This window comes from Centrocercus urophasianus, unplaced genomic scaffold (genome assembly GCF_019232065.1).
Source record: "Centrocercus urophasianus isolate 14NV4802_14NV808 unplaced genomic scaffold, USGS_Curo_1.0 seq_31, whole genome shotgun sequence".
Lineage (NCBI taxonomy): Eukaryota > Metazoa > Chordata > Aves > Galliformes > Phasianidae > Centrocercus > Centrocercus urophasianus.
In genome coordinates, this window is record NW_024884878.1 from 5,957,403 (window position 1) to 5,973,627 (window position 16,225).

A 16,225-nucleotide genomic window follows, 5' to 3' on the forward strand; every position below is an offset into this window, starting at 1 on the left:
TATTTCTTATTCTTACTGTGACAGAACAGTACCTTAGAACACTTGTGCACAGGATTGTAGTCATCTGCTGAAAGAATTTCTTGACATTGGTAGCTAAAAAGCTGGAAGGGATGATATGCAAAGAACTGTCAAATATGTTTCCTTTTTCCAACATTCTGTTTCCAAGAATACTGAATCCTTGAGGCTGTTTGGAGGAGTAAGTGTTGGGGTTAATTATTCTGAAATGCAAAATGATTAAGTGGACAGATGGTCAGAGAGTAGTGTAACAAAGTGGAAAAACCTGTCTTTGGTATGCTAGGAGTAAGAACAATTTTCCCCCTTCCTTTCACCCAAAAACTGAACTAGAAAGGACCAAAGATTCTTCTGGGAGGACTGACATGTTTTTGTGACACATGTCAAAATAATCTTTCAGAACTGCTTTATAATTCATTTGAGGGATTTACCTAACAAAAGGGCTACAGGACCCAAGCCTTTGTGGTCTACATCAGAAGCAACATGAAAGCACTCTTTGCACTGACTCATGCTGCACTTATTGTTTTTGGCTCTGTGAGTTGATTACTAATGTGTCCTGAGCCTGCTAGAAACATTCTGACCCGGTTGAACGGGTTAGTTAATGTAAACATTGTAATTAAAAAGCAGATTTCATTGGCTTCTATGGGAGAGCTGCAACCACAGCTGCACTTGCCTGAGTCACTACTGGCTAAAGATTGTGGGCCAGATTCTGATCTGAGTTTCAGGGGTTAGAGGTATTAGGCTGGATCTGCCAAATGTAAATACCTGTGGGACTCAGCAGACTGCACAGATTCACACAGCTTGTCTAACTCCTATCTCTCCTCTCTGAAATGCTCTGAAATCTGTCATGTATTTGGTCTCTGGCAGCTTCACACTGAATGGGAGAGGTTTCTGCTGTGGAGGTGTTAACCAAAAAATTGATGCCCAGCTAGTGAACAAGCTTTCTGAGGGACAGCAGAGGCATTGGGAAATTGTTCACTTCTACTACAGGGAGGTTTTTGGCAGAGTTCAGAACAAACACCAGGAATCTTTTCTTACCTTTGCTTGCCTCTATTTGTATTGCAGAAGTGTTACCATTTCTGTGGAGGTAAATATAAAGTATGGGTTTATAAGGGGTCTCAAAAACAAAGACTGGTACTGTGGGTGTGAGATCTGATACCAGTAACTGATGTTTCAGTTAATAATTCCTATTATTTCTCCAGCAGATCAGGACTGAATTGTCCTGCTTGCTTTCACTGTAGCTAAAAAGTGAATGAGATCCCAGCTTAGTTCACCGCCCCAAGCCTTTCTCTACTATTGTCTGCTGAATGAAAAATAATCCTCACAGCTACAAACATAGTCTCTCCCTATGTAAACTGATGTATAACAAGTGCACACCTAGGGATGGTACAGTCTTAGTTATTCAGTATTTCACAACCAGGGCAGAAAGCCAGGAAAAGCATACCTCTGACTGAGATCCCAAACTGCTGAGCGGGATGGAGCTGCTGTCCAAAGCAACTTCAGTAACTAATGAAATATCCACATCTTCTCCATCAACAGAGTGAGAGAGAATAAACTGTAGAAAACGTTTTTCTTGGGCTTTGAATTTGACTTGGCTTATAATTTATATACAAGCCTTTTATTTACCATCCTGTTATACAATAAAGGAATATCTTTTTGATGGAGTGGACCACAGACAATTTCAAAACTTTAAATGTATTTTTTTTCAACTTACGTAACTTTTCATTGCACAATAGAAATGTATTAGGCACACTATTCACTTTAGCCCACACCAGAGATAAGCCATCTATGTATTCGTAGATATCTTTACAGTAAAAATTGTTCAGAATACCTTTTTAAAATATTGCAATGTCTGTGAACTCTTCCCAGTTGCATTATCAGCTGACATTTAATGGGAAGGCTCTGACGTTATATAAAAAGGCAAAAGCTTTGGCCTCATTTCAATGGGTTGCAAGCTGTAACTTGTAGCATGGCATAGCTTGGTTGCATGAGTGAGTCAAGTCCAGCTCAATCAGTGAAAGATCTGCATTCTTTTCAGTGTGGAACTTGGGTCTGAACTAGTGTGCTAAGCCACTGTATTTAATACTAGCATTGAACAAGATATGAAATACTTTCAAAGCCTAAACGCTTATTTTGCTCACCTAGAAAATAATTAAAGATAGGATGCAATTAACAGTTCAGACTGAGTTTCCTGAGGTTATTTTGCATTCACGACTACCACTAATCAGAAGTTTGTCTGATTACTTATTTGTCCTGCAGTAGCATCTGGAAGCCATGTGTTGTTTTTTTTATCATATATGCATAGCATGTACACAAACACGAGAAAGGTTTTACTTGCTTCAATGATCTTTAAGCCTAAAATGTTTATACTTTGCTTGCCACTCAGTTTTATAAAATAGTCCTGGTTTCCTTGGCTGTATTAGCCAAGATAAAATACAGTGTAATTCAAATAAGTGCATAGTCCGTTGAGTTCAGGCAACATGCTGGAGTAGCATGGTAGAAAGCACTTCAGGTTCCTCACTTTTATGAGCAAGTGTTTATTAAGAGGTATGTGAACCATGGAGCACCAGTCAACATGAAAGCTGGGGGAAGTTTATAATCATACCTTGAGTTTCATAGGTAAGCACTTCACTGTGCCCATGCTACGCCCTTGTAGAGCTCTGCTCATTGCTGTGGATGGCAGTGCAATAAAAATTCCTTCTCCTACCACACTATCCTATCGTACTATCAGCAAACCCTGTGTAAGGCCAGACAACATAACTTTGTTTCAACTCAAGGTTAGCAGAAAGCTTGATTTTATTGAGAAGAAAAAAGTGGGTAATAGATTTTGTGTGTTCATTTTAGGGGGAAAAAAAAAAGAGAGAGAGAATAAACAGGTAAAGCATAACATCAGCCTTTAAACATTGTCCAGGTAATTTACCAGACTGTCCTGAAAATTTAACATTTTTCTTTCTCGTTGTTGCTCGAGGATGTTTTTGTTTGTCTTAGCAGTTTACAGTAAGAACACATGAAAGCATTATGTTTTCTCTCCTCGGTGCTCTCAATCACTGTACCTAGTAACTTGCACACAGCTAGAAAAGAATGTAGACATTGAAGTCAAAACCAAGTTAAGCTTGTGAGTTTTGTTATGTTTTATGTTCCAGTTAACCTTCTTGTGTTGGTCATGAAATTGTTCTGTTTCCAGCTGTCTGTCGGTTCCCATGTCAGAATGGTGGAGTCTGTGAGCGACCAAATGCCTGCTCCTGTCCAGATGGCTGGATGGGTCGTCTCTGTGAAGAGCGTATGTATATCATCCTTCATGTGTTATTTATCAAGATGTTGTAGGTAGGACAAGTGAATTTTCTGCAGTGAACTCAGTGCGAAAATTAAACGTGTAAGAGCCAAAAAATGTAAAAATCACAGCTTTATTCTGCTTGACAAATTAGAATAGAAACAACAAAGCAATTGCTTGTTTGTAGACAAAGGGCTGTCCTTTGATACCCCCAAACAAAATACTTTTTTAATTGATGCAGTGGTGTCTTTTCCTGTCCTGGATCCCTGTATAATTGGAGAACTGGATCTGTTCTGATTGTGAGCAACGAAATACAACTTTTGAGCCCGTCGGAAATTTTCTGGGTGATGCTGGAGGTGCTGGGTTTTGCCATACTTCCCATTTCCTCGGCAGTGGTCTTAACATGAGGAATTGGTGAGATCTGAACCCTTCATGCTGGCAGTACCACCATAGTGCATACTCAGCTCTCTGTGTTTAATATTTTCAGCTGGAGGGGATTGAGCCCTGTGCCTGGCAGAATTTTGTTTGGTATGCCACGATTGATTTCCTTAGCATAACATTAGTAACAATACTTAATGTGTTGTTCATGACCAAAAGACAATTTTTATGCCCCTAGACATTTCAATCTGTCATCCCAGTTCTGACCTTGTTTTCCTGTATAAGGAAAATGAGCAGACAGCTGACGAGCTAGATTACAGTTCATGCAGACACAGGCATTGGCTTTTTTTTTTTTTTTTCTCTTTACTTTGACATAGGCAGTGAGAAGCAAGGTAAAAGCTCCCCACAGTTAATGCCACCTTGATTCTGCAGTGTTGCTTGTCCGTCAAGGCACATCCAGGAGTAGAAGAGATAGGTTTAGTCTTTGGTTCTGAGAGCCTCTTCTTTTGAGTGATAGCATTGAGCACTGATTTGTCAGGGCAAGGGCCACAGGTGAGGCTGCAGAGCTTTGAAAGAATTCAGTCATACATACAGAGGTATATTCCACAGATAACAGGATGGGTACATCATCCTTAGAAAAGCCTGATCACCTCAAAAATGTGCAGAGTACCACTACTTTGGTAATACAGATAAATCTTGGTGATACGGATTAATCCTGTGAACTCCTAGAATTTCACTGTTCCTTTCTTATCCACACTGACTGCACCTGCTCAACTTGATCTCTGTAGAGGACGATCCCGACCTCCCAAACTAAAACTCTCCTAGAAGTGCCTCTCATGGGTCCAAATTTGAGAGCTGCCTCAAAAAAAAAAAAGGTTTTTGCACAATCACTCCATTCAGTTAGAGCAGAGCAAATGGTAGTTTCAGGAAGGTTCTTAGATCGCCAGCAGCCGGCACGCTGGACCACTTGCAGATCTGCTCACAGGAGCAGCTTAGGTTGATTGATCATATGCCATCAACTACTTGGTATCATGCAGCAGTTCTCTGGTTTCTCTTTTCCCCAGAGCTTTCAGCCACAATCAGTGTGTTGCACCCAAAACGCCTTGCATTGCTGGAGCTGTCTGTCGCTGGGAGGCCTGCGATGTTGTGCATCTCATTGCGTTTTCACTGGTCCAGACCAGTCCTTTCCTATGAGCAGTACATAGTTTTCTTGTTTTGGATCCTACACAGTGGGACCCAAGGAATCCAGAAATAATCCAGTTGCTTGTGACTAAAGCATGTTGATTTTGATAGCTGCCCTTCCAGAAGTGAGCATTGTCTAGGGATATTACAGGTGAGAAGCAAGCAAACAGCCTGTGCTCCTTTGCAGTGAGTGCAGAGACCACAAGTGTCTGAAGTACTCCAGAAATCACTTCATTAATGGGTTGTCATCATTCCTTCTCTTTTCTGGCCACCAAGTCAGTGGTATTTGCCGCACATGCCTTCTGGGTAGATCATTCTCAACTCCATTTATACTGTATGCAAACACTTTGAGGAACAGTACAGTCTCTAGTTAAATGTAAGGGATTTTTTTGTACACCTTCCTCTTCATTTGCAGAGGTGATTATTATTTGTACTGGTTCTCTTCCCTTCTTCTTAGCAATATGCATTTTGCCGTGTCTCAACGGAGGTCGCTGTGTGGCTCCTTACCAGTGTGACTGCCCCCCTGGATGGACTGGATCACGGTGCCATACAGGTAAAACTCCTTTTACGTGCATTCTTTTTCTTTTGGGACCCCGCTAGCAGTACCTAGCACAATTCACTAAGGACGATGTAGCAACTACCACACTTTTCAGAGGAAAACCCAGCCCTACAATAAAATTCCCAGAGCATTTGTTGTACCCAGGTGCAAATTTTTTTCAGAGTAGTTCCTGAGGATCTTAATAATCCTCAGAGAAATGTAGTCCCAGAAAAAACAAACAGCCTTCAGAAGAGGGCTGTCTGCAAAAGCCACTAGGGGGGGAGAGAATTTCCAAGGAGAATAAAGCTGGGCTGTCCACTCCAGAAGTAGTTACAGTTTCACTTTCAGCTTCAACACATTCAGTTCAGTGTCAAACTCAGAAGCAAGCTGCAGGTTCCTGTGAGGTTTTTCACCACCTCGCTGCCTGCTGTGGGGGATTCCCCCTTGGTGTCTTGGTGCCTCATAGCAAAGGTAGAGATGACAGAGGAAAGCAAGGATGTGTTTAAGGATGGTTAAATTTAATGGGTGTATGGATGGCTTATGTATCTCGTCTTAAGTTCTCTGAACAGACACAATATGCATGATAGATCTGTTCCTTGTACCTGAGTTTCAGCAGCATGCAGCACAGCAAGGTAGCCAGGAGAATGATTCTGAGGTGCCAGACCTGTATCCTGTGTTAGATGAAGCTGGTTTACAATGAGGAGTAATACTTAAACCCAGGTTTGGGGTTCTTGGTTTCGATACAAGGCTGAACAAAAGGCAGCTTTTCAAAGCCTTGTCACAGTGCAAATAACCAATAAAACTTGAAGTGATTGGGTGACCACTAAAAAGTCTTTCAATCATTACTGAATCTCAATCATTAATAAATGTTAGCTTCTTTTTAAGAAAAAAAAAAAATCTTAGATTTTGTTTACTGTACTTTTGTTGTTCAGGTGCAACTTAATTGAGTGTTAATAGGGCTTAACATGAAAGCATGTGTTTGCCTTCCTGCAGGTCTTTTGTGTGGCTGATTGGGTAAACTGCAGGAGAAATTTGTGCTGTTCATGAGTATTCATTTTATATTGCTCAACAAGTCAAAAATCCCGAGTGACCTTTTTAACTCTCAACTACTGTTTTTTGAAGCAACACTTGCCTAGCATATAATGCAGAATTTCACAAACTGTGCACCTGCAACAGCATAGGTAGTTGAGAACAGATGGCTTACTTATTGATGGGCCAGCAATTCAAATCAGTTCAGGCTGAGTTGCTTTTCAAGTAGTTCAAGTAAAAAATCTAGTGGTCAACTGCATCTGTGCCAAAACCCATTCAAAAAAATACGTAAGTACTATCTGTAAAGTTACTCAGTCAGTTGAGGTTTTACTTCCTGGTCACAATATTCTGTTTTGTCAGCTGACAAAACAAAACAAAACAAAGTGAAATGGGAAATACTTGGATTAACTGCTAGTCACAGCAATAATTATGCACATAAAGTGAGAGGTAAGGACATTTCATTCATATTTTTCATTCCAGAATCAGAAGTAATTTTCAACATGACAAACCCAGTACACTTAATTGCACGAGGGCAGTCCATCTCTATAACCTCCTGCCATTGTTTGTGTTTTGGCCAAGAGGAATCAGAGTAGAATACTTCCATTGCCTTTACACATTCCTGTGACTGCACATTTCCATTTCCAGTAATCAGTGCTTCCAGCAATTAATACTTTTTGCAAAAATATTACTCAAAAATTGTCTTTCCTGGTGTCTGTCCCCTTAATATAGCACCCTCTGCTAAAAATATTTCATGTTTTTTAGCGTCCTGTTATTATAAATGTCTGTGCTTGAAGTGAGTCAATGAACTCGAAGTTAGCTTATCAAGTGAGTCTGTTCTGTAAATTCTGTGTTGCTTTATCTCCTAATTCACACAAAAGCAGGTGCAACTGTTTCTCAGCCAACCCTTACCGGCTGAGGCTGGCAGTAGTTCTCTGGTTCAAATGCACCAAAACATTGAGCCACACCTTTAGGGATACCAGGTCCTTTCAGGAACTTGCTGTCATTCCCTGCTTCCTTTCCTTGTGCCCACATTAGTTCTGTTGTGTTAAGTCTTGCCTGCTGTTGATGTGTAAATGGCTTCTTGACTTATAACTCTCTTTTCTGCCTCTTTCTGGACTTTTTACCAGTTTTTTGTCTTGTTTCTGCTTGTTCTGGCTGCTGTTCAGCCATCACATTCCTTTCGAATAAACATCCACATTTTCTTCCCAGAAATGAAGCCTATTCTTCATTGATATTATAATTCTTCTTGTCTAATTTCTCCCTCTGCTTCTGCTTGTATCCTTTTTCTGCCTCAATTCAAGGCAAAAAAAGAACATAATTTTTAAGGCAACGTAAAATAATACACTGACTCTTCTATGCAGCTCATACACTACAGCAAACAGTAGAGAGGTTGGAATCACATTTAGCAGACATGAGCTTCTAAGATTGCCCTTTCCAGAGCAAACCTTCTTTTACAAGAAACTCAAAGCTGTAGTACATTCAATGCTGTAGTTTCGAGAGCAGTCCTTTTGTAATGGATTAACAGGCTGGACTTTCAGCATGCTGTTCCTTAACAGCTGGGAATGGGTTTACTCATTAACACAGTATGTGTGTGCATTTGTACACAGCTGTTTGCCAGTCACCGTGCTTAAATGGTGGGAAGTGCATACGACCAAATCGATGTTACTGTCCTTCATCGTGGACTGGACATGATTGTTCAAGGTAAGCGATGCTGAGTGCTGTCCAATGACTAACCTTAGTGGCTTGCTGCTGAACAGCATCCCTGAAGAACTGTGATTAATTCTGCAGAAGAGCATCTCTAGATCCTGTAAATCAGTAGTCACCAGGCAACTCATAATTTATGGACAATCTAGAAAGACCTTAGTACTCTGTCAGATGGGTACCAAATGTATAGAAATTCCAGGAAGTGGTACATCTATGCATGAACAGATAGGCAAACCTGCAAGGTTTTGCCTTAGTGCTAATGCTGTAGGTGTAGGTGTTTGTTGTGGTACAGTATAGAACATTTTCTGTATTTTGAACAGTGTATACTTCAGCTGGGTTCATGTTCGAGATGCAGGTAATGCAATAGAAGCTGTAAATAATAGGGTTTTTTTACAACTGGTGTTGGGTAATATTATTTAGAGTGAAAAATGGTGCCTCTTAGTCAGGTCACACTTCAGATTGCCTGACAGTGTCATCACCATGCAAGGCAGCATTTAGAAGTCTTAAAGTTTGTTTTTTAAAGCTAAGTTGGGAAGTTCTGATTATGTGGAAGTCTGAGCAGGAGCCAGTTTGTGGAAAGCTGCCTTGTTCCATGCTGCTGCTGAGAGCCATTTACAGCCCTGAACATGGAAAGCAGGCAGAATTGTGATAATGTTGTGGTCAGAAATCAGATGTAATAGTAAAACAGGCAGCATGAGTTATCCTGCTCCCCATATGGAATATTAATGAGGGCCATGAAACACATACCAGCAAAAACACTTGTACCTCAGCTCCTCAGGAACCATGACAGCCTCTGAAGATATCTGGCTGCTACTTACAATCTTATTCTGAATGCATTGGTCATTCTCCTGGAAAGCTAAACAAATACCAGCTGAATACCAGATTTTCCTTCTTTTCTCTGAAATATGGGCAAATCCAATGCCACTGTTTTACTTTTTTACTCTTTTTTTTCTGGATGGATATAGATGGAGATTTCTGTCTGTCTCTCTGATACATACATCTTAAAGCTCCAGAGAAGATGCCTTTTGCAAAACCACGTTGTCTAAAATGAATAGTTTTCATTTGTAATTATGTTTACCTAAGTGAAACAGCCTATATGTCTCTATATGAAAATGGTGGCATTAATCTGAAAGTTAAAGTCTGATAATATTGTAATTTAGGATATGAAGCAGAAAAGTCCAAGTCCACTGGATTTATCAGCCAAAAAAATCTGGAATTTATCTCTGAGGCAAAGCAGATTTTCAGGCTTTTAGCAAACTGGACTTTTATTGGTTTTGTGGTTTTTTTTTTAACTTATCCACAGCTTTGTGCAGCTGACTGTGAGATAAGGTGGACCATTGGTCCTGTGGGCTAGTGGTCCAGCAACACATCCCATCAAGGGCTGTTTGAGAGGAATCTTCCTACACAGAGCTGAGGGGAGATGACAGAAACAGGCAGTGAGATCTCTTTGTATTTTGTTAAATATTGGCCTCACCCTGGTGGCTCTTTACAGTGCATAATACAGTGCTGAGGATTCAAAAACAATACAGGCAAGACAGGAGTGAGTGTCATGATAGCAAAGATTTGCTGTTGCAGGTTAGGTAGGCATGATTTATAAGGGGAAGTTGGAAGGGCTAAAAGCTTTTATCAGCATCCAGGTCTAGATTAGCTCCAAAGTCTGTGATGAGTCACATTTTGCATTAGACATCAGCTTGCTTGCTCTTTTCCCCTCTCAGTGTGCTGTCATGAGCTTGGTGCTCTAACCCCAGTACAATCTCGGTCGTCTTCTCCATGTTCCTCACTGTTGATCTTGCCCTGAATTTTCACCGCTGCACTGATTTTATTCTGTTTCTTATATGTGGTGGTGTTGTTTGTGTTTTATTGACACAGAAAACGGAAGGCTGGATTCTACCACTTTTAACAGCAGAGCGACAGTTTTACAGTCAGAAAACTTTCTTCAGCCTACACACCAGGGCTTGGAATCTAACGCATTGTAAATCACATCCATTACTTCCCTTTCCCCCAGCTCCTTTGTTTTGTATTTTATTTTGTGATATATTTTTTCTATACCTTTCAGTTTTTAAAGAAAATGTCTGTATTTTCCATTTACAAAAGTATTATCAAATATATGCTGCTATACACACACCATACACATACAAAGGTGAAGATCCCTACTGTTTACTGAGAAAGTGGCTGTGTACGGTGATGTCCCTCCCAGTTCTTAGACCCAGTAAGGTAATTAAAACATGCTATACTGCCAACCATGATTAAACAGAATGTTGCAATTCTGCTTATCATCTGCCAAAGCATATTGAAATCCAGCAATTTAATAGTAAAGAATAATTATGTAAAGCTAATTGAGCCACCGAACTTTGCGTTGGGCTTGTATCTGAACTCATGGTGGTATAAATTAGAACTGCACCTGATAAAGAGCAAATTGTAGTTAGAGCTCCTGGTGGACGCAAGCAGATTCTTTAATGTTCATTATGTGACACTAACATCATTGGAAAGTGACTTAAATGGAAGGCAGTGGCAAGAAGTTTGGCCATAAATAAAATACTCAAAAGCGTGAAAGAGCTGAGAAAATGTCTAGGCAATAACAGCCTCTGAGGATTTTTGGCATGCAGGCATTTCAGGTGTCACGCTCAGTCTGGATAATCCAGAATGCAGCAGCGGACAGCACAGACCACTGAAAGCTTCCCCCTGGTAATGGAGCTCACCACTACTTGCCTGCAACCAGTAGCCCTTTCCTGTGTGATGATGAAATACACATTCAACATCCTCCTGCCAGGCAAATGTTTTGATACATGGGGTCTGGGTCTCTGTGTGTGTGTACAGGTCAAGCTTTGCTGTTTGCTTACAGAAGAGTGATATTTATACAGAACCCTCAGGGGACTGGAAAAGGCCTCTCTTGTGTACACGCACAGGCAGAAATACCTAGATGAGTAAGAAATACGGAGAGCACACATTCTGTCAGATTTCTCTTTTGCACCCTGTTGATCCCACCGCATCCAAGAATCACAGCTTGAGTGCTGTCATTCAGTCGTGCTCTAATGAACTGAGATGCCAAGATCTACTGATGGGTAAGTGGTGAGGTGGAATTACAAGGTGGAAATCCCATGCATGTGTTGAGGTCAAATGTTTGATAATTATCATCAGATAGTAATGAAGTCTAGTCTGTGAAAGAAGATATTAGAGTGAGAACCATTGATCAGGAGCTCCATTTTTCCCAGTAGCAGCAGAAAAGCATGACTGTCAGCCCACACTAGGAAAGAAGAAAGACTGAGTTCTACACTCTGCAGTATTACTGCATAGTTACCCTCTGGGTTATGAGTGTGCACACACTGCCCCCACCTCCCCCCTTCCCTCTTTATAAATATATCTTTTTGAATGCATGATAGAACACAACAAGGAGCTAATGGAGAGACTAGGGCGCTAGTGAAGACTGACACATAGCTAATGGCTGTTAACCCAAGACCAGAAATGGGGAAGAAACAAGTGAAGCTGTGAACCAGGAAGAGCTGGAAGAAAAACAAATAAGTGAAGAATATTTGTCAAGGGACAAGCTGAATTTGAATGCAGATTCCTTCCCAATGGGAGCTGCAACCAACTGAAGAGTTGTTCTTTCAACTCCCTTAACTATATTTTTCTGATGGATTCTGCTGACATGTACCAACAGCCATCAGTGTTTACAGCTTTGGTTCAAGTTATTGTTCAGTAAATAATACCACATTTCAACCCACGCCATGTGGAGGTACTTTGTTCCCTGAGCCCTGCTGCTGTGCACAGTGGCTGCACGGATGCTGTAGTGAGCAGCTCAGGATATCTGAAGGGAAAGAGCGCATCGGAGAAAGAAGTAGATTTTTATTTATATGTCATTCTCGTGTTTTAAAAAGTAGTCCCATTTTCAGTGTGCTTCTCTGGTACATGCCCTCACCGCCCTGGCAATCTCCAGAGCAGAGCAGCAGTGTTTTGGAAGGTGCACAGGGCTGGCAGGACTCTGTTGAGCCTTGGAGGTGAGGGGTGGCTTTTAGCACTGCAGCTTCACACTAGTGACTAGTACATGGAGTTTGGGGATATACTCAGTCAATACGTTTCATAAGCTGATGTGGTAGGAAGAGTAGCTGAAACTATAGGCTGTTATATTAGTGCTGTGTATGATGCTTTGATACTTGCTGTAATATTTTCCCTTTTCCCTTCCCCATTCTGTGCAGTATTGTCATTTATGTCACTGCTTGTTGTGTGTTTTAAAGGACTTCTGTGTGATGCACTTTACACTGTAAATAAAGTTGCACCCTGTTTAGTACATAGATAGAGGCAACATTGCTTTTATTTTTTCATTTTTTTTTCTAATCACTGAAGTGCCTACCTACCCCTTGGGGTCTGCTGGTGGAGCATGCATGTTAGGGAGATGGGGCTCCACTCAGGGGAAGAGATGAAATAATTGGCAGTAATCTCAGAAGAATGTGCTGCTGCGTTATTCCACATCCTCAGATAAAAATGCTGTAAGCACTTCATTTTTCAGATTCCTTCTGCCGTTAGAATGCATTTTGAAACCTGTAATGGCCAAATTTATCCTTGGCTTAAACAGATGCATTGACACCTACCACATGCACAGCTTTCTTGAGATGGAACTTGTTTTATTCTGCACCAGGACTAGAATTTTTAAAGCTATGGAGTTTTCTGTACTCAGAGGCAGTAGGGGTTAAAAATGTAGCATGACAAAGAAAACTGACTCAAATACCACCCTTCCAAGAAGGAGCATGTATAACAAAGCAGTCAAAAGATGGAGGGTGTGGGCTTTTTCAGGGAATGGTAGTAAGCCTTTCTGTTTTTCAACATACTGGCTTAAGTGGAGATCTCAGAATGCCAAAGCCATGTTTGAAAGCCTTCCCCTAAGCAGCAGCCCAGAAGATGGCATGAGGTTGCAGAGTGCTGCTAGTGAAGCCCTGAAATTTGATGTGTGTCTGATAGAAAAGAGGCAAATTTGCATGCAGCAATATTCATCCATATACTGTTCATAATAGTGACAACAGGCTGTCGCTGCACGTGGTCTCCATCCTGAGAATACAGAGGGCACCCCTACTGGAAAGGAAGAGTGGTAGGAGTGGGTCTCTTTCTCTGCCGTGAGACTGAAGCTACACTGCTGAAGGGAGTGTGCTGATGGTGGATCCGTCCTGATCCCAGGAGTAAAGTGGGAAAGGTGCTGTCATTGCCTCTGGTCCCACAGGGATCCTTGAATGCCAGCAGATGTTGCTGTGAGGAGCTGTGCTGTCACCTGAAGACTGGTTCAAGCAGTGGTCTCTCTGCAGCTTGGTACTGGAACAGCTTGAGCACCTTGGGCTCATCCTACAGCGGCTCATATCCTCACTGCAGAGAGATCCCTGCTGCTATTACCGCACTGCAGATGCTTTTCTGGGAGAGCAGACCCTGGCTGTGAGTTCCCAGCAGCAAGAGCAAGGTGCTGCTGTACCCAGAGGCATATGTGGAAGATGCAGCACTGCTATTGATCTCTTTCCTGCGGTCACGCATGGAGAGCAGAGGACTTCACATGTCTATCCCATTTACCACAACCTCCTCTCCAAGGACTGCGTTTCTGTTACCCTAGCTGACATGCTGAAAGGGCCTGCAATCATCATGGTGCTTACAGCTCTCAGTTCAGGCCAGGCCTGCCGGCAAGCAGCATCACTGCCTCATCCTGACACAGCCTGTGCATGAGGTCTGCTGGGAAGCCTTAGAGCTCTTGCCTGCTATGGCAGCTGCGTCACTGCACCTGAGCCAGGTCAGCTCTTCCAGAGACGAAGCACAACAGCTAAAAGCATGCAAGAGTTAAGCTTGTATTTATGGAGCATGGGTTAAAGCAGAGGAGAGAACACAGCCTTGTCAAAACCCACTTCACAGCCTGGTGGGGACACAAATGTAAAAGGACACAATAGAAACACAGAATCACAGAACCACAGAATGGTTGGGTTGGAAGGGACCTCAGAGCCCCCCAAGCTCCTGCCATGGGAGCGCTGCCGCCCAGCAGGTCAGGTTGGAACAGAGCCCATCCAACCTAGCCTGCACTGCCTGCAGGAATGGGCACCCACAGCTTCTCTGGGCAGCTGTGCCACGGCCTCAACCGCCCTCTGAGTGAAAAATTTCTTTCTAACATCTCACCCAAGTTTCCACTTGTTAGTTTAAAGCCACTCCCCCTTGTCCTGTTATTATCAAACTGAGTACAAAGTTGTTTTCCCTCCTGCTTGTAAGTTTCCCTCGAATAATGGAAGGCTACAATGAGTTCTCCCCAGAGCTTTCTCCAAGCTAAACAAGCCCAGATCCCTCAACTTTTCTTCACAGGAGAAGTGCTCCAGCCTTTTCAACATCACCTGGGAAACCAGGGGCAGCCAAATGGGTACAGTAAGAATGGAAACATCAATGCAGTTACCATGCTACAAGAACTTCCATGTAGAAAGCTGTTGTAAAGCCATTAAGGGTGCTTAAACGTGGCTAAAAAGAATTTAAGCATTTTTCCAGACTGGAGCTTTCATCTTGGGATTGCAGTAAGCATAAAGAGCTGCAGATGAGCAATGTCTACCTAGAGCCTGGCTTGCCATAAGGATGGAGGCGTTGTGTAAAGCCAGCTGCCTGGTCAGGTATTGCAAGTCTTGGTGTCTGGTCTGGTTTTTTTAAATAACTTGGTTAATAGTCTGGGATGAGGGATAAACAGCTCATTAATTAAGTCTGCTACTAATGAGCAGGGAGGTGCTGCGAGTACCTGTAGGAGCAAATTACACAAAGAGAGTAATCACATTCAGGGGAAATGACATGAAATTAAAGATAGGAAGGACAAGTGGGTGCTTCCCAAGCAAAAATCCTGCAGTGACAGTGCCCCCAGGGAGGGAGGGAAAGGGCACAGAATACCCTGGCCACTGCCACTGCCACTGCCACACACACCAATGCAAACTGAGGGCCAGGGTCCTGAGATAGCAGGGCTACCAAGGAAGATAAGCACAGCTAATGGAGCAGGCCAGGCTTTTCTGTGGTTCTGTGATTCCCTCAACTCTGTTTTCAAAAAGCTCCTGCTTTTTTTCTGGGCTACTCTGGGGTGTTAATGAGAAGATGTGAAAACAATGGAGGGAAAGAATGCAGACAGTCCGCCTAGGGACACCTGGCTCAGGCCCCACTGACACTGAAACTTTGAGAAGAATCAAACACACAGAGGACGGGAAATGGGAGCTGTGCACCTCCACCTGCATTTCTAGGGCAATAACTGCACCTTACGAAGATGAGAACAGAAAGGCCATGAAGCCCTGGATGAATCTCATGACCTCCCCAAAAGCTATGCCCATGCTCCACCGTGTTGGTGTTGCAGCACCTTGCATCAGCCCGTTGCTGGCAGCTTTGGGCAGGCGCTGGTGACACCACATCCCCAGGGCAGCAGGCATAAATACCCTGTGTCCCCAGAGAGGAGAGGACAAAATGGAGACAGTGAGACTGGGCTGGTTGCAATGCCCAGAATGGAGTTCCTAGGAGCTTTGCTGGGTAAGACGCTGCTCTGGGAGCCGTTCCCAAAGGGCTTTGGGAACTGAGGTGGTTTTGCATTCTGCTGCTGGTTCTTCTGTAGGACAGGCTGCTCTCCACGCACTCGCTGCTCTTCCTCCTAGTTATGCTCTGGGGCAAAGGAGCTATTCTGTACAGTGAGAAAAGCAATGCACACTGCTGCAGCCTGTCCAGCAGAGCCAGGGGAGGACAGTCCAGCTTCCCTGTGCTGTGCTGCAAAGGAAACTCATCAGAAGCCACCTCGCACCTTGTGCCAGGAATGGAAAGGCAAGATATGTGTTTGCTGCCTCCTTCCTCATTCACACATGCGGTTGCAGGAAGGGCCTGGATTTGTTCCTGTTTGCTTTAATCGTAATTGCATGGAAACATGGGAAGGGGCGGGGAGGCAGGGTGGCACTCCTCCTGGGACCCCAATCTGGTTGGGGGTTCTGGGGACGCAGCACTCTTGGGGCCCCTCGCAGTTGTGAACCATCAGCACTGAATGCAATGAGTAACCCACTTGAGCCATGCTTTGGGGAGCCTCTGGGAGATGCTGGGAAGCCTTGGAAGCTCTGAGCCAAGCAGAAAATAAACAGGAAGAGCTTACTTTT

At 42.9% G+C, this 16,225-nt stretch overlaps 1 protein-coding gene across 1 annotated transcript in view; it reads left to right on the forward strand.

Annotated features, from left to right (window-relative positions):
• Positions 1–12,405, forward strand: part of SVEP1 (sushi, von Willebrand factor type A, EGF and pentraxin domain containing 1) — a 125,453-nt gene extending 113,048 nt beyond the window's left edge. Inside the window, exons 47-50 of the mRNA XM_042829491.1 lie at positions 3,197–3,292; positions 5,301–5,396; positions 8,018–8,111; positions 9,984–12,405. Of these exons, the coding sequence (XP_042685425.1) occupies positions 3,197–3,292; positions 5,301–5,396; positions 8,018–8,111; positions 9,984–10,014 (317 nt within the window). The 3' untranslated portion in view covers positions 10,015–12,405. The remainder of the gene's footprint in view (positions 1–3,196; positions 3,293–5,300; positions 5,397–8,017; positions 8,112–9,983) is intronic.
• The last annotated feature ends 3,820 nt before the right edge of the window (positions 12,406–16,225 follow it).